Genomic DNA, 23,063 nt, shown 5'->3' on the forward strand with positions numbered 1-23,063 from the left:
TTAACGGAAATGCACTTTCAACCCTCTAGTACGTCACAAACGAGAAAGAAATCTTTTAGATCTATTGTTAACTACCTTCGTTGGAATAAGACAACAACAATTTACACGTCTTTTTACTTTCTTCTTCTCAAGACAATCACACGTATAGAGTCAATACGATATAATACGTTATAGAGGAAATTTTTCGTCAAATTTGTTAAAAAATTTGTCTAATAATTTATTCAATATACGAATATTCTGATATTAACAATTGATGTCAATATAGTAGGGAAATATCCATAAGCGTATTCGAAAATATTATAAAGTGAATATACACGTAGAAGATACGTTTTAATAAATTTCCATCTACTTTAATTGCATCGGAAACTTTTCGAAAAAGACGAAAACGCTGCAAAATTGTAAGCCAAATATATAGTACGCTTAATAGAACTGTGTCAAGTCAAAAATTAAAAGATAAAATTCAATAGAAAGAAGAAAACGAAATACAAAACGAAAATTTTTATCCGTTTACGATTGAATATATTCGTTTCAGTCTATGATAATACTTAACCTCGTCTCACTTTTTATTCCTAACGTCAGTAGTTAATAACAAACATTTTCTAACATCGATCCTCTTTGGTTTACCAAACTTACTACTGGAAATTTGTTTGTATTTTAAACAGGTCTCTATCTACTCACACACTTTATCGATAAACAGTGTGTAAATGAATCCATCAAGTCTTACAACTTTTTGAATAATCATAGAGTTCTAACGCGTCCATCCTCCTCAGAATTTTTGATTTTTCTTTCTTTTCTCTTTTTTCTTTTCTTTTGTTTTCGCCCTTTTAATGAATTAATCCCTTATCGCACTTCAAGTAGTCCCAAAACTAAATTTTGTTAGGACCCTTTTGATCCCTTTGTTTGTTTCACTATTATACGAGAAACCTATCCCTCCCCCCACCCTCCTTCCCTCTTCTGATTTAGGAAATCGGCCTACGATAGAGTTTGATTACTTATCATAGTTTTAATGACTCGAATTCATTAATCTTTAAGAAATACTTGTCATATGTAAATATACCAGTAAACAACTTAGAACACACAGAATGACTTAAATACGTAATCTTGTAATACGTAAAATGCTAAAAAAAAAAGTCATGACGAAAATTAAATCCCAGAAGATCAAGGAAATCTCACGTTAATTATTTAAAATGCATCGGCACTTGAGAGAGATTGACGTTTAAACCTTTATACATGTTATGCGTACGTTCACGGCAAGATCTGTGGATCCGCTTTCAACAGCAGACTCGAGAGAAAAACGGAAAGAAAAGAACGTTTTTTTTTTAGTCTCGTGAAACTGAACAAGACCAGGAAGGTCTGAGGGCGTTGGAGATATATATATATTTCACAGAGATATATGCTTCAGAACGTTGAGAAAGAAATATTGTGCAATGAATACTAAACACTCTTTTTCCCCATCGGTAACGGTTATATCAGTCCATTCAGGTACCTTTGACGTTGAAAACATACACATACACACACGCGCGCTCGCTTGCTTGCTCATTCTCGTGTGCGTGCACGCGCGCGCGGAATCATTCGCTTGCATACACGTAAGTATGTATAGAGGCATGCACGCATAAACTTCTTCATGCGCGCGCACGCAACACGGAGGAGCAGCGGGAATGAACTCATTTTCACCCCTTTTACAATGAAACCTCCTCCCAATGGTTCGATCAGAATCACGAAATTACAACGTCTGTTTTTGTTCTCCATCGAATTTTCGAGATTTACTTGTTCAAGGAACAGGAGATTATATATATATATAAGTGACGTAGTAAGTAAGGTATCGATCGTCCTCAGTCGCAAACTGAAGAACATCGGAATAATATGAACAAATGGTAGCCCAAATCGTGGTCAAGTCATTTCAAAAATTTAAATGCAATCTTTGTATCGTATGTACATACTGAAAAATTAATCCTACATTCGCATTTTTTTTTTTTTTTTTCTATTATCGTATATAGTTATGCGTGTGACATTGAAGAAAGTATGTATAAATAAAGAAAAAAAAATTAAAAAATTGACAAACAAATCAAACAAATGAGAGATTATTACGACACGCTCATTCTGTTCTTCTCGTTTCAAAATCAATCTATACTTAAATATATATTAAAAATATGCAAGACTCATCAATTGCACTTGGGGTTACTGACACATTTCAACAAGTTTAATCATAGTTAGAGGAGGGGAGGAACTCGTCTCTGTGATTATAACACAATAAAAAATTACACGCAAATGCTAAATTAAAATTAGTCTACGCAAAAAGTCCAATTCTCTCATATTTCAAGTAATCTCTCACATAAAATTAGTAATATTTAAATCATTCTCTTTTTTTGATTCAATCACACGTAAAGCAATTCGACAGCTGAAAACTATCAGACTGCATATACTAATAACTAACCCATGATAAATTTATTTACAAAACTCGTTTGGTTTTTAATTTGCCAAATTAACAGAACTAACAAAGAATCGACGACAAAATCCTACCAATAAACAATACGCGAGGAAAGAATAAATAAAAATTGAAGTTTTTATAGTTTCTGAAGTTTTTATAGTTCACTATCACAATAAAAGAAACGTTCTCAGTAGATACCTAACATTTTCGACATGAAAATAAGTCGTGTCCAGGAACTAACGTGGTAATTGTAATACTTAAAAATTATTTCATTGAGATTATTTTCTAGATGAAAATACCACTTTACTACTATGACATTGTCTAGAAACTGTTATGGAGGGAATCTGAAGGAAACAATGAATTTAGTTACGAAATATAAAAATAAACACGTAATATAATGCACGTACTATATATATATATATAGTGGTGCTGGAAAGTTGGCTTTGTTATTTTCGAAGTTTCCAAATTCTCATTGGTCGTGTTTTAAAACCTATGTCTATTCTACGTCAATGTTTCAAAATTTGTCAAATAATATATATTATACGTATCTATAATATAATATGTATATATATATAATATTATACTGTATGCATAAATATATATATATTATACATATCTATAATATAATATGTATATATTATATTATATATATATTATAGATAATATATATATATATATTTTTTTTTTCAACCTGCTTTGTGATTATGTGCATTGCACAATACATTACACGCGCTAATCTTGAATTCATAAAGAAAAAACTTAGAAGAATGTTCACGCTAGCAGTATCATCCTACATTATGTTCAGTTTATTTCATTTCAAATATCACTATCATAAAGGTAAAGAGTATTGTAATTTAACCCAACATAATTTGATTTCAAGGCCGATAAGAAAAACAAAAGATTTCAAAAGCTTCAGTTTCCATGCAACGAAAGCGATATTTAATTGTCCAAAGTGCACGAAAGAATGAAAAATATTTTCAGTATAAGTAACTGCAGAAAATCGCAACGTAACCCGTAACACACATCAGCAATTAATGAGTCTCTACTGTACACTGTAAAGTATCACGTACGCTACTAATAATTGATTAGTACTGTTACAACTTTCCTATGCCTTTCAGTCGATGTCGTTAAGTATTATTTAGCACTTGAAATATTTTCTATACATAATAATTAGAAAAAAAGCAATGTTACAATATGTTATTGGGCTAAATATCACGCGTAAATATTACAGTATTATTTACTGAATTTAATTCGAAATAGTCAGGAAAACAATATTCGTCTGAGAAAAATCATCGATCATTATAATAACATTATTATTAAAATTTCTCTTAGACTATATGAGGAAAGAAATTCGAGATATACTTAAAATAAATTTTGCGTCACTGTGTATAACTGGAAAAATCGTTCACTCGAAAATTCGAAGTCATTTTGAAAGTAAAAACCTTTTGATTAGGATTTCAGCTCTTTAAATGCTTTTTTCCCCCCCGTTTCAATATTAACCAATGGGAAGTGGTATATTCTTTTCCTTAGTGTCATTCATTTTGCAGAAAAGGGAAAGGGAGGAAAAGAGAAAGAAAGACAGAGATAGAGAGAGATAGAAAGAGTGAAAGAGAAAGAAGAGAAAGAGATAGAGAGAAAGAGAGAGACAAAGACACACACAGATAGGCAGACAACAGACAGATAGCTAGAGAAAAAACATTGAATTACCATATTCGTTATAACTCTATGATTAGTAAATGGTAAAGAGACACGCTGGACATTGGCACGACGGGTGGCATTTAGATTTAATATAGAATAAAATTTACGTTATTGCGATAACATTTGGTATCGTTTTTGTTGTCGTCGCAAGAACTCGGACCCCGATTTATCATCCCATTAAAAGTTTGTGGGCATTTATACGATAGAGAATCGATTTTTAGCTAAAATAAGGATCTTCGTTGTAGAAGATCGTAAAATCTGCCAATATACACAGTTTCTTAACGATGATACTTTTTCTCTGAATCGAGTCACCAACTGATTCGAATTTATAATTACAGTTTTATTACAATATATTATCCGTATAATCTCGACTCGTTCGTTGGATTAACAACATACAAATAAAATCCATTACCGCTATCAATATATCGTACTACTATCGTTAACTTCACGACAACAATGATCAAATTTTCCATCTTGATGATTGCTGCCATACGAAGGGAAAAATTCGCTAAAAATTCGATTCTTTATCACTGTTGCTAATGGAAGAGGTGTGTATATATATATATATATATATACATATATATATACACACATATATACATACATATATATATATATATAGCCCAAAGCATCGAGATGGATCCTCGCTTGTTAGTTTCTTTAAGAGGTAACGTTCCTCCTCTCTTTTTTCTTTTTTTTTTTATTTTTTTTTTTTTTGTTTTTTTAATATTTTTTCCTTTCATTCATATTTTATACACTCTTTCTGCTTTTTTTTTTTTTTGTTTTGATTAGATTGGTACAGTCTACGTTTGATACGCATGGCAGTCTCGATTAAAGGAAACTGTTCAGAGCAAAAAAGTGGAACACTCGTGAGACCATTGATCATAATTTACTTTCTTACACGCGCATTCTTAAGAAAGTGTTGGCATCGCCATTATCTAGAATTAGCCGATGTATCATCTTTTCAAAGCTAATGGCTGTGATGTATGCGCGTACCCTTTTTAGCTTTTCCTACTGGTTCTTGTGCTCCAATTTCCAAAATATGTAAAAGGAGCTACAATTTTATACTATTTTTCGTAAAATTACCTGCGCAACACGATGTTTCAATATATTTCATATTGGTATGCACGTTCGTTATGCATGTTACAAATAACTTGAGTAGAAATGTTATAACACGCATGTCGAGAAAAAAAAAATGGAATACAAGTCATCGTTATGGCCAAACATAGAAAGCGGTAACACTTTCTAGTCATAAAGACCTTTCATTGTATTCACTGTGCCATGAGACGCGTGCACAACATCAAAAATATTAAAACATCGGAGAATATAGCAAACAAAGATCAACTTAAATACCTTCAACATACTAAATATACATCGTTCTGAATAAACTGGGTATTAGATTAAAACGTATGTTAATGAGAACGCGACCTGAATGGGAAGAATACTAATTCAGTAATTGAAAGATGATGAAACGTGCCTACCAGGCATGGGTGCACACTATGTACACACACACGCACATATTATACTGGATGAAATTAACATTATTCTAAAATATCAAAATACCAGAATACCAAAATGAACTGCGGCAGAAGCAATATCATAACGTCAATACTAATTTAGTATTATTACGTAGTAATAGTATGTGTACGTATTCGGTACACGTAATAACAGCGTTCACGTGTCTATTATTATATGTAATCGGCACTACATCAAAGAATGGAGAAAGCACGGCGCACGCCAAAAGCCTTGAAATTCATGATATACCCTCCCTTGCCCCCATTATCCCCGAATCCCAAATTGAAAAATCTTCTGTTGAAAAAAATCAAATCAGATCCTTGTTGCTGCCGTAATTACGCGGCACTGATTTAAGTAACTTCATCGCGAGAACCGGCCCATCAATGCGGAATATAATTGACGTATCGTGAAGTAGAAGGCTTGGTCGTCGCACGAGTGATACCGCTCCTCCGTGCGGCACTCTACATCGACTCACCTCCCAGAAGATCTCCGGGTAAGTACGAATTCAGAGAACTGGGCGTAGCACGTTGTTGATCATTGCTGTCAATGCCAGCGTTGCTCCAAAGAGAATTACTGCTCGGTGGTGCACCCCACAATTGGCTGGAACTGCCGCCCCACGTGTCTGGTGGTGGACCTGTTTTGTTTGATGGTCGCAAGCCCCAACCTGCCCCTGTAGTCGCGCCAGCTTGTTGTTGACCTCCATGACTAAGTTGTTGCAACAAGCTGTGCACCTCGGTATCGGCTGGAGATTCTGCGAAAATTGTTGTGTTTCCCAGGACGCAATTGTTCAAAGCACCTTGTGCCTGTAAACACCAGCGGACATTTCTTTTTTAAATAAATTTTTATGATTTTCTCGATATTTGTTTCACGTGACATTTAACTGACAAAAGTATAACGCATTGTTATTCGCTTGTATGTATGCCTCATCGTACACGTAATGGACAAATATGTAATTTATTATCTACACAAAAATACAATTTTTTATGTAATGTTTCTGTGATCAAACACGAGAGGCATGTCTTACGATTATTAACCTTTCTCGCTACGATGGTAAATTTTCGCTGCTTTGAAAATGTCGTCGTACGGAACAACTCTAACATAGATGCGCTCATTTCTACCAAAATTAAGAATTACTGCAAAATTTTATTTGGTAAAACCGCCGGTGCGATTAGTGAGCGTTAGACGATTAAATATAGTCATCGATAGTATCCAATAATAAATGTCAAACGTTAGCATTGACTGATAGCATTGTGTGTGTTAGTAGCGAAAAAGTTAATATCTTGAGAAATTATTAAAAGTTCGTGTAATTTTGTATATTTATTAAAATATGTTTCAGCTGTTTAAACTGACAAGTCTATAAATTTATAGGTAAAATTTTAAATGCTATTCAGTCAAATATTACACCACTGTCTGTGAATATTTAATTTGAAATTGAATTATACGTGTATTTGTTTCATAGGAGGGAGGAGAAAAGAAAACACTACATAGGCATCTATAGAAATGTATGTGCATACATATATAGCAAACAGTGTACTGAAAAACAAACTATTGTATGAAAACAGCTATGAAAATAGCTATGATTATAATAAGAACGATTAATAAAACAAAATAAATGACATTGTTGAAACGAATATAAAGATATGTAAGCAAACTAGAGAAAAATGCATGCATACATAAGATTAAAAGTGAAAGTAAAAATTTTACAAAAAAACTGTAAATGTAGAACTTCAAACATCACACGAAAAAGCACATTTACAGAATTTTCTAAAATATATAAATTTGAAAATGATTGTTAAATTAGGCAAAATCGACATACAAACTTCCTAATATTATTGCTAATATTAGGTAATATTTTTCCTAAAATTCGTAATATAAGGGGTACCTAAGTTTTAATTTTTGTTGTATAAAGATATGTATAGGGAAATCATATACATAATATGATACAAAAATGGCAGTAAGAAATACTTAACTCAATTAATTGGGTGGTTAATATAAGTTTAATCCTTTACGATTCAAGTAACTAATTTATCTGAATCAATAGAATCAATTATACTTGAAAATTATTCATATTTCGAAAGTGAATTTAGTGAATTACTAAGGCTCTAACGTATTAAAATATTAAAATAAAGAATATTAAAGGATGTATTAAAATATTTTCAATCGAAATGGCAAATATTAAAGAATAAAAAGTTTGGATCTAACGTATTAAAATATTAAAGTAGGGAATATTAAAGGATGTATTAAAATATTTTCAGTTAAAATCGCAAATATTAAAGCAAAAAAGTTCGCTAAAGATTAACGTAATTAATGCAATAGCAAAAATATAAAAAAGACACTGAACCTTAATAGCCTCATCTCTTGATGAATATTTGGTTAATGCAATTCCATGATTAAGGTATAATCGGAAGTCTTGAACAGGACCGTGTTGCATGCAGAGGGTTTTCAAAGTAGAACCATCGATTTGAGGCGTCAGATTCTTAAGTAGTAACCAGGTAGAAACCCAGGCAGCATTTGTGCTCGATTGAAAGCCCCATGAACTGGATCTGCTGACGGTGCCAAAACCTGCCCAGCCATTGCTCGTATTTCCTGTGGCTTTACTGCTCAAGCCTGGTGGAGGGCCACGAACCTTACTCATTGGTGCTCCCCAGAGCTCTGAAGTGACCGCAGTCGGCGGTGGTGCTGATTCACCCCAAGTATTCTTCGAGCTACAAATCACATTTTGTATAATTAAAATAGTTCAATAGCTATAAACATATTAATCACTGAGTATAGTAATATTAAATTAATATAAAATTATGTTCAATTATAACAAAGAAACAACATAGCTATTGATTGGAAATTAATAGCAATAAATATTTACCTGGTAAATGCGTTTGGAGTAGTAGTTGGGGGATTGAACGTCCATGTAGAATTACTCAAACTTGGTATTGATGTATCAGGATTGGTAGGTTGTTGTGGTGGTGGAGAAGTTTTGCTACTTGAAGAAAAAATGGCATCTGGATCTTTGATCGTTGCTAGAGAAAGCGGTGAACGAACGATAGAACCTGGAGTAATGCTTGGATCATCCTCGATGCTCTTCATCTGGGTACCCTAAAATGAAATTAAATATAGGTGGACCCGAATAAATCTCACGCTTAAGAATTTTTAATTTTTCTGCTGTTCATACAAAATCTGGCTAAATATAACAAAACATATAATTCAAATGTCCTAAGTCAATTTTAAACAAAATGAAATATTATTCTATTAGATTTTCATTTAAAAACTACATTTTATCTAATCTGTGTCCTTTACAACAAATTAAGAAGCCCATTATTCTGTTGCCATTATTTACAAATTCATTTTTTATTTTGGGATTTGATTACCAAACTATCTCAAAAATATCAGATACACTTAAATTAATAAATAATATTATAATATCCATTCAAAATGTGGGTATTGAAAAATTCTTCTTCGCATAAGAAGTACGATATTGGAAATGGATTACCTTCCATGGCTTGCCAGGTTCAAATTCAGGTACAAGATCGGTGAAAGCAGCAGCACCAGCGGCTGCACCAGTTGGCTGCCAATCCTTTCCATCAGTGGAATCCGTGTTACCTGGGTCTGGCCATCCACTCTCTCCAAGTCTGGTGGACCATGTACCATCTCCTTGACCCAACAAAGGATTCATGTTAGGACTACTGTGTGATCGTGTTAAACCAGCCGGTGTAGCTGCTGGCTTACTGGTTGTTCCTGGTGCTCTCGAGAACTCGTTCGAAACTAGCTCTCCATCCTTGTCCAAAGAAGGTAACTTCCACTGGTTCAGTCTTGACTGTTGCTGACTCTACAATAAAAAATTAATTTTCGCATCACAAATCTAATTATTATTCTCATTATTTCTTTTTTCTAACGCAACAAATCATATAGTATACAGATTAAACACTACTTTGAAAATAAAAACTATCTTTATGTTCAACTTGTGTTTAATATTCTATCTACTAAATCTTTTACATTACTATAAATCTTAGATCGTCAAGTCTAATGACTTGAATGATAAATATAAAAGCACATTATATGAGGTGACAGAAAATATACTTACAACAGGAGGTTCCTTATTCATTGTCAAATCTGTGAAACTATTTTGCAAAGCAGACATAGGATCATGTACAGAGCTCTTATAATATTCTGAGCTTTGAGATGGTGGCACAGGATGTTGTTGCTGCTGCTGCTGCTGCTGCTGTTGCTGCTGCTGTTGTTGCTTCATATAAGTAGCTTGTTGCACAGCAATTTGATTTTGAAGATTTGCTATTTGCTGCTTTGTTTTTGTAATTTGTACACTGATCTGAAGAACAGATTGGCCATTACCCTTCATTGTACTTTGCACAGAATGTTGTTGATGAAGCTGTTGTAGAACTTTGATTTGTTGTAATAGCTGATTCAAAAGTATTAGAGTTTGAGGTGCAAGTGGTTGATTTAAAATTTGATGGTTTAAGTAACCTTCCTGGACGGCTAACTGAATCTGTTGTACTAACATACGTAGTTGCTGAGTACTGGGTTGATTTTGAGGAGCTCTGGAAGCCTGAAATTTAAAAAAAAATACTTTCAATATATTAAAAACATTAAAACCTGTATAATTGAAAAAATATATCCTCATGAACAAAATACATAAATTTTATTAATATTATTTGCAATTTACCTGATTGAAAGGTGGTTGAGGTGCATTACTACTAGGTTGTTGTTGTTGTAATGGAACAGCGGTTTGTTGCTGTTGTTGTTGTAACTTCAATAAACTTGCACTGGCAACCGATCCTCCCACACTGCCAGTTGCATTTCCACTTGGCACTCCAGCACCCTATAATTAATAATTAATACACACATACATGATGAATGATCACTTCATATAAATTTTGCATTTTTTGGGGGATTTAGAGAATGAATCGTAATAATTACAATATAAAGTAAACTAATAAGAACATGTAGATCAAAAATATTTTATAATTTCGACACAATTAATATGAATCAAAATTAATTTGAATGTTCAAGAAATTTGTATGTCAATATTTAAAAATATGAATTGTTTTGTTCAGAAAATAATTGTGGTAGTTTTTACCGGAGGAAAAGACATTTGCTGTGCGACATGATTAAATCTAGGATATGCTGGCGCAGTTGTAGCTTGATTTGTCGGATCGTAAGTGGAGTGTGCGTCGTGTCTCCTCCATTGGTCTAAAGGCCGCACTTGACTTAAAAGTTCCAAAGCTTCCTCTCTATTCATTTCGCGTGTTCTCAATGCCAATTCAACATCCTCTTTCTATAAACAATAAATAATCATTAATTCATTAATTACGAAAAATAACAATACATAAATTATGAAGCGATAATTTACTTTAAATCCCAAATCACAGAGGTATCGAAATTCCCTGCTATTCCATATAACTTCTTTTGTAAGAGTTGGTTTTGTGGGATGACCCCAACTAGGAGTAGGATCCATATCAGTATCAGCCCAGCTTCCAGAGGGTCCCATTGGTTTAGGTTTGTGCGCACTGGGTCCACCCCAAGTGCCAGGATTTAATTGAGCTTCATTCCAGGTACTTGGTGTTTTTGGATCATCCCATGAACCTGTATCATGTGGTCCTTCAGCCCAACTACCATTTCGTCCTCCAGGAGCACCAGGGTGTCCCCACATTGGTCCACTAACATCTGGTTTCATGCCAGGTTGACCTGGCATTCTGTTTTGTGGCATGCCTGGAGGACATTGCATTCCTAATGTGCCAAAATGCAGTGTATTAAATTTACAATTTAATTTAATTGATACAAATTTCATTTATTTCTATATACACAAATAGAAAGACACGAATAATATAGAAAAAAAAAAACAATAAACAAACCTCCTCTTCCTAGATTTGGCGTTGGAAGATCCTTCCAATGAGAAACTTTACCACCAGGTATGGCCCTCTGATTAGCTGCAGGATTCCCCCATAAACTTGTGCCATCGTCGTAATTCGGAACGTTTCTTCTTTGTGTTGGTGGGGAAGGTTCTTCCCAACCTGATGGTTTCCCTGGCATGATATCCTTTGGTGGTGGTGCAGCCCCCCATTGATTTATATTGGAAGGATTTAGCATCTTTGTTGGGGGACCTGAAGGATGTTGATGTCCCATTTGGTGATGTGGAGGACCTGGTGGTTGACCCCACATGGCATCCGCATTCGCACCATTTAACCTTCCAGAAATTCCGCGAGGATCGCCACGCATATCTGCCATCCTAGGATCTCGAGCCATTGGATCCATCACACGTATATGTTCTCGAGGATCCAAAGACATTCTGTGATCCCGCGGATCACGCATCTCTCTAGGATCAACAGAACGAAGATCTCGAGGATCTCGATGATCAATCCTTGGATCACCCCAGTTGGATCCTGCAACAAAAATTATTCGTATTTTATTTTAAAATAATATCATAGAAAGTGAAAAGAAACAAAAGTGTTTCAATATAATAATTGTTACCTCCCCACATGCCGGTTTGATTACCAGTACCAGTCGTCCATTGGCCAGCCGCAGAATTTGGTTGGGAAGATGTGGGAGCACCAGTCCACATGTTAGACGAATCAGCAGCCTCATCATCCTCACCCCAAGTTCCACCAATGTTTGTTGCTGGTGTATGACCCCAAGGCGTTTTAGCTTGCTGTTGCGGTGGAGGTTGGCCACCATTTCTAAGATTAGCTTCCCATAAATCCGTGCCGTTGTTCACTGGTGTCTTCCATATGGGAACTCCATCTTTCGACATACTAGGTTCTGGAGATGTTGGAACATCCCAATTTGTGTCCTGATTCACATTCTGCTACAGCAGAAATGCAAAATTCAACGTTAGTATGCTATAGTACTTATAATAAGACATAAAATGTAAGTGTATGAGATTATCAAAAGAAACACTTTATAATTTATGGAACATATAATGATAAAGAAAGAAAGTAAATCATTGAACACAGACATTTCAGTTAGAATGTCGACTCTGATGAAAAAAAGATTTCATCAATAAATTCATTCATGCAATAATATACTTCATACGATAGAAATACTCACACAGCCCCAACCATCTTGGCTAAAAAGTGCTTCCCTCACTGTATTCAACTGTTCTAATTGTTGTTTTGTTGAAGGATTATTGTTTGCAGGTGTATTACTACTGTTAACAGATCCCTGAGCCTGATTATTTGACTGACTATTATTGTTGCTGGAATTTGACTGTTGTTGCTGCTGTTGTTGCTGCTGTTGGGCCGAAGTGTTATTATTTTGAACAGAAGAGTTTTGACTTGGTCCTCCAGGATTGTTAGATTTCCCTTGTGACCATTGGTTGCTGTTTTGTCCACCCTGACTTGTACCACTTGATTGAGAAGTGGGTGGGCCTGATTGTTGATTTGATTGCTGATTTGGATTATTCACTTTATTCACGTTACCTAAGAAATAATTGTTCATCGTGTTTAATCGCAATGAAAATTCACGAAGTCTCGGAATTAAAAAGATACTCTCCGAATCACATGTAAACGGAATAAAAAAAAAGTAAATAGAAATTCGATCCACCCATTGTTTCAAATTTATAATACTAAAGATGAAATTTATTATTAATAAAATATTTAACATTTGATATTATAAATAAAAAAATATTGTCACAAGTACTATTTATTACATAAAAATTCTATAATGAAACAGATACCAAAAAAAAACTTAACAAGAACGAGTCCTTACCTGGAACATTTTGTCCACCCGGAGGTCCTTGATTTTGATTTGAATTAGGATTCCCAGCAACGGACCTGTTTACACTGTTTCCGGCCCAACTACCAGGTGCTCCGCTATTTCCAGAAGGATTCCCAGAGTTTCCTCCCCAGCCTGACTGATTGTTGTTATTGTTTGTAGTACTAGTTTGCGTAGAGCCCCAATTTGTAGATCCACCACTATTTAACGAACTTTCACCACCACCAGCCAATCTAAGAATACCAGGAATTCCCCACCTCTTTTTATATTTCAAATTGATTTCATCGAGATCGCAAAACGGTCCAAAAAGAAGCGCTAATACACGCTTAAGATCAGTTCTGTGAACTTCTAAGATGTCTTTGGAGACTCCCACGCATGCTGCTATGAGATTCCTTGCACAATGAATAAGATCAGTTCGATTCATACCGTCTGCGTTGTCGATTTTCTTTTGTTCTGAGAAACTGTAAATTGGATGGTTTCTACAGGATACATCTTCTTCCAATGGAGCAGAAACTATAGAACTTTCATTGGAAGTTCGTTCATCCTTTGAAGCAGGAGCAACTTTATATTTTTCAAACTGATTGCAATTGTATAGGTTTACTGTAATGGTATCGGTCTTCATTGCTTTAGAATTCTCACTGTCAATGAACTGGGCAGTTTGACACGTCGAAATGGTTAGAGCAAATTGCTTAGGATTCATCAGACTTTCTGTGAAAACGCTCTCAACATTAAATCCAATAGCTTGGAGTACTTTGTATAATGTCTCTTTAGATTGATACAAATCACAGAGATTTTCTGACGTAAATTTTCCATTGATCACAACAGTAAAAGCTTGATACTTTAGCTTCATTCGTTTAAGTAAACTAGAGCACGATGAAGTAATAGAAACATCTCTTTCTATCGACTCGTGCAAATTTTGGCAATAATAATTCCTCTCAAAACCGCAAAAACAAAATACTCCTGTCTGAGTACGATGCTCGTCGTTGAAATAAATAGCAATTTGAGATCTAATTCTTTTCAATTCGTTATCGTTAATCGCATTTTCACCAATGTATCGGCATTGTTTCTGTTCGTTAAAATTGCCGAAACATTTCGAAGAATTGTTCTTTTTGTCTTCTCCTTTTGGAAGAGAATCATTGTGATATTCTTTTAAACAGTTTGATAAACTGTCATAAAATTTGTGAGGAGTGTGCATTTGGTCGGGCCATAATATCTCGAAGTAGTTCGGCCGAGATCCAGGTACACCGATTATTCGGGATGCAGATTGGCGTGTAAGCGTCATCGTAGGCTTGCAGGTAGTCATAGTAGGAATGTAGAGAGCGAACTCGTCTTGGTTCTCCCCCTTAACCCTAAACCTATCCCCTATAGTAGACTTAAAAAGAGACTTAACAAACTCAGGGCCAAGACGCGTATACGACCCTGAGTACCTATAGCTCGCGAAATAAGTGCCCGAGGGCTCGTTAGACTTAACATTATCCTGAAATGAAAGAGCACCAACAGTAATTGTTGCCACGTCACTAATACCATTAATTACCCAGGACAACATCTCCACCGTCTTTTCTTTTAAGTTCAAAATTAATATTTTTGAGGTTCTTAGTCTCATTGCGATCGCACCACCGTCCATTTCAACGCGGAGGAAATAATGGTTACTGGTTGAGCTGAGCAATATCACAGACTTGTAGTTATCGTTATTATTACTTAGGAGGCTAGAATTAGACTTAACATTATTGTATTTGCCCGGATGAAGGCAGGATCCTAATAAGGAGTAATTGTCAAGAGAGTCGAGAGAAAAGTGGCCTGACGAGGGGCGATCAGACTTGGATATCCTAACTAGGCTAGGTACCCCTTCATCGATTGCGCACTTATCTCCTGTTAATCTTAGATTTATGCTTATACTTAGTACCCTAATGTTTAGTACGCTAAAGCTAGTTAGAAGATGATTTTTTGTTGGGTGTTTTGTGGTTGACGACGCCACTGACTGGCAGGTCGAGCTTCGACTGATCAAGATAAACTTGCCTGAAACACAAAATAATACTTACTATAACAGCCAGTTCTTTGATACAAGCAACATGTTATATTTAAAAAATATCTCAAATATTTTAATACTTACACAAATACACAAATACACAAATACACAATTACAACTACTAATACTTAATTTTACAAATATTTTTCTTATACAAAGATTTTCTAATCACGTGGTTATCTATACAATTCTACATCAAATAATTCTATAACTGCATTAAATAACTTAGCAACTAGCTACTAATTTAATACCTTCAATAAAATATTTTTCATGTTATTTAGTACTTTTTACGTATTAATCATATAATTAATAATTAGTGACATACAGTTATTTGAAATTTTTTAGAAAATATCGAGATGCATTTGTTTTAAAACGTCTGAATGAAAAAAAATAAAACTATACTTGTTCTGCTTAAGTTCTGATCTGCACCAAAATGGCCTCTTGCAAAACTACTAGCGCCGCCTATTTTGCGTTACTGAGAATATAGACAAGCGACATTGAGCCATAGTAATCGTGTAAAAGATTTCGTTTCATTAATTACTTGTAGTACATTCCTTTCTTAATTATTTTTCGGTTACATCTTGTACCAATAACTTCATTAATTATAATCATCATTTTAATAACTGACTATCATAATTAGGATTAATCAGAACGTTCTTTACTACATAATTACCTAAAAATATCTTTCTATATGAAAAAAAAAAAAAAAAAAAAAAAAAAAAAGGGACAAAAACTGCGAGACCTCCGTGATTGGTGTAGCACGCGAAGATGAGCCAGCATAAAGCCAAGGCCGAGAGGACTGGACTGATCACGTTGTAACTGGTTGCTTCTTCAGCATCGTACACATAGTCTCTTCTGGCTAAGTGCCACGGCGACAATAACGCCCAAGATCCCAAGGCCATCGCGACCAACCATCCCAAGATCACTAACACCTGAAATTGCATGCATCACGCTCGCTTGATGGGTCACGGTCTCCTCCGTTATAGACAAATCTCGTCGACCATACTTTACACACGTTACATTTCCGCTTAATATCGATACGTTATACATTTATGCGGTAAAAATTGTCGATTATCTTTATCAAGCGTGACTACAGATTGGAAATAAGTCGATTGTCTGCGGTGTGATTTGGGAGTTGAAATAAATACCTTGTGGATCCTGAGTTCTTTCCCGGTGTAACGCAACAGCACGCCAAGCCCCACGCCAAATACGTAGGGCGTCGCTCTGTGCAACGGCAACGCGTAAACTAAATTGGCAGTCCTGTAAAGGTGCTTCACCCTAAAACCGAGGATTCACATTCGCAGGAAAACTGGCGATCAGAGAATTTCGAGAGAAATGAGAAATTAACGTGCAACTTACGACATTCCATGGAAAACAACGATGGAAAGATAATTGCTCATCGTTGCTACGTAACGGAGTGTAGCTGACAATAAGACGAAGAAAAATATTACAAGAATCCCAATGACGGGCCTGCATTCTAAGAAGAATACCAACATTGGGGCTAATAGCGACAATTGCATGTCTAAAGCCAACTGGTGGGTATGAGTTGCGCACTATCGATCAAGAAAATATTCGTTGTAAATGACAGATAGAGGCATGTTTTCTAAATGAAACAATCTCAGAACAATTTCGCGCAGTTAACGCGATTGGAAAATACGGCATTGGATCGGCGATGTTTCGTCGTTTCACGGTTTGTTTCTCGAGAACAAGGCTTTAGATTTTAGATAGATACCATTTCTTCGAAGGGGAAGAAGTTCTGTATGTACAATAAATTTGTCCACGCGTTGCTTTTGCAGAGTTCTGCGTTCGGTATTACGAGGCTGTTCCATTGCGGCCCCGTGCCAGCGTGTTCCATTACGAACGCGTACCAGAACACCACTGCCAGTAACGCTGGGGTGAGCCTAAAATCACCATGTTTCGTTGAATGAATCAGTTTAATAAAAAAGTAAGTAACGAAAATTCAACGTATCATCGAAGGACAATTTCAGACGTTCGAGAGAGTTTACATTCGAATGTAAAGCGACATACACATGTACGCACGATCTTTCAATTCTGAATTTCATTGGACTTTTACAATGGGAAAAGAAGCCGGAGGCAATCCTCGACGGTGAAATTGATCGACGATTAGTTTACCTGATGTATCTGGCAATAAAACGGCAAAACCATCGAATCTCACCCCGCGTCGTGAACTCTCGTGCCATGTTGAAAGCAGTTAAGACACCGCTAAGCAATAAAAATGCGTCCGTGTAAACGATCGATGTTCTTATTACAGAGCTGATAGGAGAGTTTGCTACCTACATATGTATTTCAACATCAGACATTATGACATAAAAGTTATTTAGCGATTTACAAGATGTCAATAATATTTATAATACTCTCTGTATATATATATATATATATGTATTATATAATATAAAAGACGTTGCACAGTCCTGAGACTTTCTCCGAGGGATTCTCGGAATTCAAATTCTCGTGCTTACCTCGGTGAATTCGATTCGATTGGCAAATGGCAATCGCGAGATGACAATTACTTGATGAGCAACGTAAAGTATAATCGTGTTGAGTGCCCTTATTCCATGAATGCATGTAATATCGGCGTCGCTCGTTCCTTCTCTGAACAATGATCTACAGGTCCTTCGTAAGGAAAAGGACATTATTATCCTCTCTGAATAGTTTCCTGTAAAGAACGACGATCGTGTGACAAATAAAACAAAGTCGACTCGCCGTACGATACGTGGGATACGTTTGACTCGAAGCTAAAGTAAAGCGATGCTACTCTCTTTAAGCGCATTAACTTACAAATGGGGATATACAGAGAATGTTATGAGAATCTACCTTTCCCTTCCGACACCACCAAATAATCTCTCATAGTTGCTACGGCGACGAGGCAGACGACCATTGCGTAGAAATATCTGTGGAGAAAAATCGAGAAGCAGAAGATAGAAATGAAATACCTCATATTCTCGTTGGATTGCAATCATTTGATGAAATAACGTGAAAATTCTTTAAGGAATCCACGATCGTCGAGGAAAGTCGTTTCTTTTATTCTGAATGCCAAAAATTAATCTTTAAATCACGCGCCTCGAAGGGCACGCATATTTTTATTTTGAAGATTAAACTGGACGAACCAATTACCGATTGATTACTAGAAACTACGATTTTGGGTCCCTTCAAGTCAACGTAATTCTGCGATTAACAAAATGTGCAATACATACAGAACACCGATCGTCTCTTTCGAATAACTCCGTGATTTCTGTTTCACGTAGCACATGTTGGGATTCACGTCCACCATGAACGTAATTCCAGCGGTGGAATTGTAATCGTCCAACGCTTGCTCGACAACGGTTCGTGCGTCTTCGGCGGAACAAGCCGCTGGAAGGCACAGCGCCCAGTTCACTGTCGTGAACTTTGGAATAAAATGACCAGGCTGAAAAAAAAAAAAAAAAGCGAACGTCTGTTGTTGAGAATCACTTCTATTTGATGACAATACTGAAGCTTCAACGCGAACTTTTTAAGAAATCCAATAATTTTGTTATCACTTTCGTTGTCACAAAGATTGCAAAGATCAGTATCGTCGATGGTTTGTAAAATGATTGGAACAGTTTCACTTACGTCGTACATGCTTCCTCTGATGAGGGAACGTGCCTGCATCATATTAACCGGAAGCTTCATGCCCGGATGCGACGGATACAAATCTATATTGGCCAAACAATATTTGCCCTGCACTCTTATCGTTTTCTCGTTCAACTTCACGTGGGCCATCACGGCCAGACACTCGTCAAAATCTCCAAGCTGGTTCACGTTCCCTCGCAGTATGCCCGATGGAATTTTCGCGCTCGAATCTAACACTGATTCCGCAGAAACAACGCCAATTGATAATCAAATATTCACAGAATTATTCGGAACATTTTCGTTGAGCTTGTTGGACAAGAAAAAGGTAGAAAAAAATTAATAGTAAAGGAACAGCTTGAGAAGCAAAATGATATTGGAGTGAAAATTTCCGATGAAAGGCTAGACTTACTTTGCAAGGCCCATAATTTGTAACCCCGTAACTGTCGTAGGAAAATCTTGCCGTGCTGCTGACACTCGAAATTCTCGACGGCCGTGAAATTTGGCACGAAGGTCGGCACGCGTAATATCGCGTCGTTCAATCGAGCCAAAGTGAAAGAACCTTCCACGTGCGTTTTCGTTTCTACTTTCGGCTCGTCTTCTGCAACACGATATCGTCGTATGTTCTTTCAACTCTCGATTCGACGAGAATTTCTCTCTCGGCGGTCTCGTTCGTTTTAAATATAAATTTCGAGTGGAAAATTGATGAAACCACTTCGATAACAACTTGGCGGAAATTCACAAAATTTGCGAAATTTTCGAAGCAATCGAAAATTTAATTTATAGATTCAGGAATGGGGGGAGTAATTCGCTGCGAATTAATTTTGCTGCTGCTCAAATTTCTGCTTAATGATCATTTAATTATCACTTTAATGCGCGACTTAGAGTTTCTTTCGTTTTTCGATGAAGACTGGACTTTCGTCCAACAAATCTTGAGCTATATTTGAATTTGAGAATATAATATAAGTAGATTTCTGCCCAGAAATTAATTTGTAAATCAGTGTGTAATAAAAAAAAAAAGAAAAGAAATTACTCCCTGTTAACCCAGTTTATCGAAGTAATTGCAATAATTACGGTTTCACTGCCGCGATACTCACTGTCGGATCGTTTTGGTTCCACGATTTTTACCGGGGCTTGAGCCGCGGTTGATTTCACTTTCGCCGGTTCCCGCGTCTTCGACAATTCCGGTTTCACCGGAACCTTCGCTTTTTCCTCTGTCCTCGCTGGAATCTTCGCTTTCTGCTCCGGCTTCGCAGTAATCTTCAGTTCAGGCGGTTCGATTTCAGCCTTCGTTATCTTTACGGGCTCCGCTTTCTTCGTGGCTTCAACTACTTTCAATGGCTCCTCCGTCGACTTCCTTTCCGGTGACTTTAGCACCTTCTTCGCGCTTTCGTCCGGTTTTTTCTCTGCTTTCGGCGCCTCTTTCGGTTTTTCTATAATTGATAATATTTCGGCTGACCTAACTTTGTCTTTGTCCGCGAGCCTGACCTTCTCTAATTTTCGTGGCGGGGGTGTTGATATTTCCTCCTCTAATTCTTCTTCTTCGTCTTCGTCTTCATCTTCATCTTCATCTTCTTCAAGCATCTCTTCATCATCGTCATCATCATCTTCTTCTTCGCTTCTTTCTTCTGCCTCTTGTTTCTTAGACCTCACCGTTTCTTTGAGATCTTTTTCTAGACTTCCTCTTTTTTTCGGCTCCACCTTTTTGCTTCTCCCTTCATCTTCCTCCGTGTCTTCTACGAGTTTCTTCGCAGCTACCTTCCTGTATTTCATCTCGTCCTCATCTTCGTCTTCTTCGCTCACCTCCTGTCTCTTAGATTTCATTTCCCTCTTCAGGCCTACTCTTTTCACTGAATCGATTCTTTCACTTTTCTCCTCTTCATCTTCTTTAATCTTCTCCTGTCTCTTAGATCTCGAGCCTCTGTCCAAACTTACTCGCTCTCTTATTTCTTCTTCTTCCTCTTCTCCTTCTTCGTCTTCATCATCATCGTCCTCGTTTTCGTCTCCACTTATTTCCTGTTCTTCGCGTTCTTCCTTATCATCATCATCATCATCATCATCATCATCCTCATCATCTTCGTCAGCTGTTTCCTCGTAACTCGCAATTTCTTCGCCAGTATCTTCCTCTACCTCCACGATCACCTCGTCGTCGTCGTCGTCCTCGTCGTTATCGATACTCTTGTCTCTCGAGTCGGAGGAGACAGGTCTGGCCCTCTCTGGTCTCGCGTGTGCTTCATCTCCCGTCGACGTCGGCTCGACAGGTGGTTTTCTAGAAAGGGTGGCAGGCCGTGAAATGTCGTGCCACTTTTTGCTCGGCGTGGCCGTGATCGTCGTCTTCTCGTGGCATCTGCCAAAGATGGAAGTGCAGGTGGCGTGATGAGGCTGCTCGGCCGACGACGAGGACGGGTGATCTCGAATACGGAAGCCATAGCAGCAACTGTAAAGAAGCAACACCAGTGCCAGTAAGCCAACGCACTTGCCCAAAAGGGCGGCAGCCATGTCACCGGAACCTTCGCATGGAAATACCCACGATTCACCGCTGGAAAACACCTGGAGATTCGCTTCTTTCTTTCGGGATCAAGCACACAAGTCAAATTTACGATTCGTCGATTTTCCGAGTCGAAGGATTTTCTTTAATCGTCGAAGAAATTCGGCAATTTTCCTTTTGCTTCTTTCCTTCACTTGGAATTAAAAACACACGTACACACACGCGCGCGCGCGCGCACGCACACACGCACGCACACTCATCAACTTTTGAAAGGAATTAATCGACAAAAAATTCATTTTTCATCTTTAACTTGAAACTACACGCACTCATCGTTCGTCACAGGTGTTTCGATTTAAATATAATCAGTCTGCTCCTTTCTTTACGATTAATTCGTTCCTGAGAACTGAAAACACATTAACAAAGTCACTGTGAATTCCTAATTTCCCTGGTCTTGCGGGAACATTCTTCTTCTTTGTCACGAGACGAGAATTCCCCTCCCCCACTGGTCGATTATAATCCAACTGATTGTCACTGTCGGTGGGAACTGCTCTGTTCCTCGTTGAAAATGATCGAAATCTTCGCTTTAATCGCGGTGTTTCGTCCAGAAAGGCACGTTTTCCCACAGTTGACCTGTGTATAAACTTCCTCCTTCCCTCTCCTCGCCACGAAGAACAGGTAACCCGGAGAGAGCCTCGAAAGACTATCGAATCATCCGGCTCGAACGACGCGGCGGATCACGTCCCGGGCTAGCGATCTGCCGTCGTGAAAATTAGAACGCATGGCATCGTCCCAAGCAGCTAGGAGTTTTATTTAGCATCAACATTTCGGAGTCTGCTGAGCCACGGCGCGCCTCGACACGGCGATCATCGTCCGTGCATGCGCGAAACATGGCAGCCTCCATCGCTTTCCCTCGCGTTTTCCCACCGGCAATCCGCGCATCGCGTTGTTTCATTAACATTTAACAAATCCCCTTTCGCACTTTCGCGAATTTTCTGACTTTCACAGATCGGTTAAACGTCCTCCTTCACCCTCGAACCACGACGTGCAAGTGAAATTCCTTCGAGGCACACTTCCAAATCTTGTTCGATAGAGATTTCGCTAACAAGCGAGATTCTTTTTATACCATTTGAGAAGCTGGTGCAGCTGTAAGTCTAAAGTTAGATCACTCGGATGTTTGACGGATTTTTTTATTTTATTTAATTGTGTTAATGTTCGTGAGTCGAGGAGATGCGATCTCGAATCTTGGGCAGACAAATTTTTGCCTATTTTTCGAGCTGACTAGCGTGATTCGCGAGTCGAGTTCGATTGCGCAATACGGTTTCGCTCAGCTTGAAATGTTAGGTTTCCCACCGGACAATTCGAAAATAATGTTTCGTGGCGAGTCAAAGCGACGCCCACGATCAGGCGAAGGTTGCCGGTGATCGCCTTCAAGCATCTGGTTACGAATTTCGCGATAAAGCAGCGCGACGATGCGCCGTCTGGTATGTAGCCTTTGGGAGCCATCCAGGTGCTGAGAACCGAGAATCATGGGTCAATCGACACCGAGATTCAACGTTTAGTTTGGCTCAAATTGCAAAAAA

General features: G+C 37.3%; 2 protein-coding genes across 6 annotated transcripts in view; both read right to left on the reverse strand.

Moving 5' to 3' along the window:
* The window catches only part of LOC122528810 (protein Gawky), a 28,747-nt gene extending 13,627 nt beyond the window's left edge, over positions 1 to 15,120 (reverse strand). Inside the window, exons 1-13 of one of the 5 annotated variants that reach the window (XM_043654331.1) lie at positions 13,355 to 15,120; positions 12,695 to 13,065; positions 12,119 to 12,452; positions 11,503 to 12,030; positions 11,001 to 11,377; positions 10,728 to 10,925; positions 10,314 to 10,469; positions 9,717 to 10,196; positions 9,362 to 9,461; positions 9,126 to 9,286; positions 8,502 to 8,731; positions 7,983 to 8,346; positions 6,117 to 6,444 (exon numbers count right to left, since the gene is read on the reverse strand). In XM_043654331.1, the coding sequence (XP_043510266.1) occupies positions 6,117 to 6,444; positions 7,983 to 8,346; positions 8,502 to 8,731; positions 9,126 to 9,286; positions 9,362 to 9,461; positions 9,717 to 10,196; positions 10,314 to 10,469; positions 10,728 to 10,925; positions 11,001 to 11,377; positions 11,503 to 12,030; positions 12,119 to 12,452; positions 12,695 to 13,065; positions 13,355 to 14,984 (5,257 nt within the window). In that variant the 5' untranslated portion in view covers positions 14,985 to 15,120. Of the gene's footprint in view, positions 1 to 4,830; positions 6,445 to 7,982; positions 8,347 to 8,501; positions 8,732 to 9,125; positions 9,462 to 9,716; positions 10,197 to 10,313; positions 10,470 to 10,727; positions 10,926 to 11,000; positions 11,378 to 11,502; positions 12,031 to 12,118; positions 12,453 to 12,694; positions 13,066 to 13,354 lie in introns of those variants that run through there. The other 4 variants (XM_043654326.1, XM_043654328.1, XM_043654329.1 and 1 more) reach the window with 4 other exon arrangements.
* A 677-nt stretch (positions 15,121 to 15,797) lies between these two features.
* LOC122528815 lies at positions 15,798 to 22,249 on the reverse strand. Its single transcript, XM_043654337.1, has 12 exons — positions 20,093 to 22,249; positions 19,408 to 19,596; positions 18,999 to 19,234; positions 18,602 to 18,813; positions 18,222 to 18,298; positions 17,867 to 18,063; positions 17,520 to 17,680; positions 17,119 to 17,287; positions 16,746 to 16,939; positions 16,535 to 16,664; positions 16,121 to 16,318; positions 15,798 to 15,848 (listed from the first exon to the last, which is right to left on the reverse strand). The coding sequence occupies exons 1-12, from the start codon at positions 21,492 to 21,494 to the stop codon at positions 15,798 to 15,800; spliced, it is 3,216 nt and encodes a 1,071-aa protein (XP_043510272.1). The 5' UTR covers positions 21,495 to 22,249.
* Positions 22,250 to 23,063: the final 814 nt, after the last annotated feature.

This window comes from Frieseomelitta varia, unplaced genomic scaffold (genome assembly GCF_011392965.1).
Source record: "Frieseomelitta varia isolate USP_RPSP 00005682 unplaced genomic scaffold, Fvar_1.2 scaffold_261, whole genome shotgun sequence".
Classification (NCBI taxonomy): domain Eukaryota; kingdom Metazoa; phylum Arthropoda; class Insecta; order Hymenoptera; family Apidae; genus Frieseomelitta; species Frieseomelitta varia.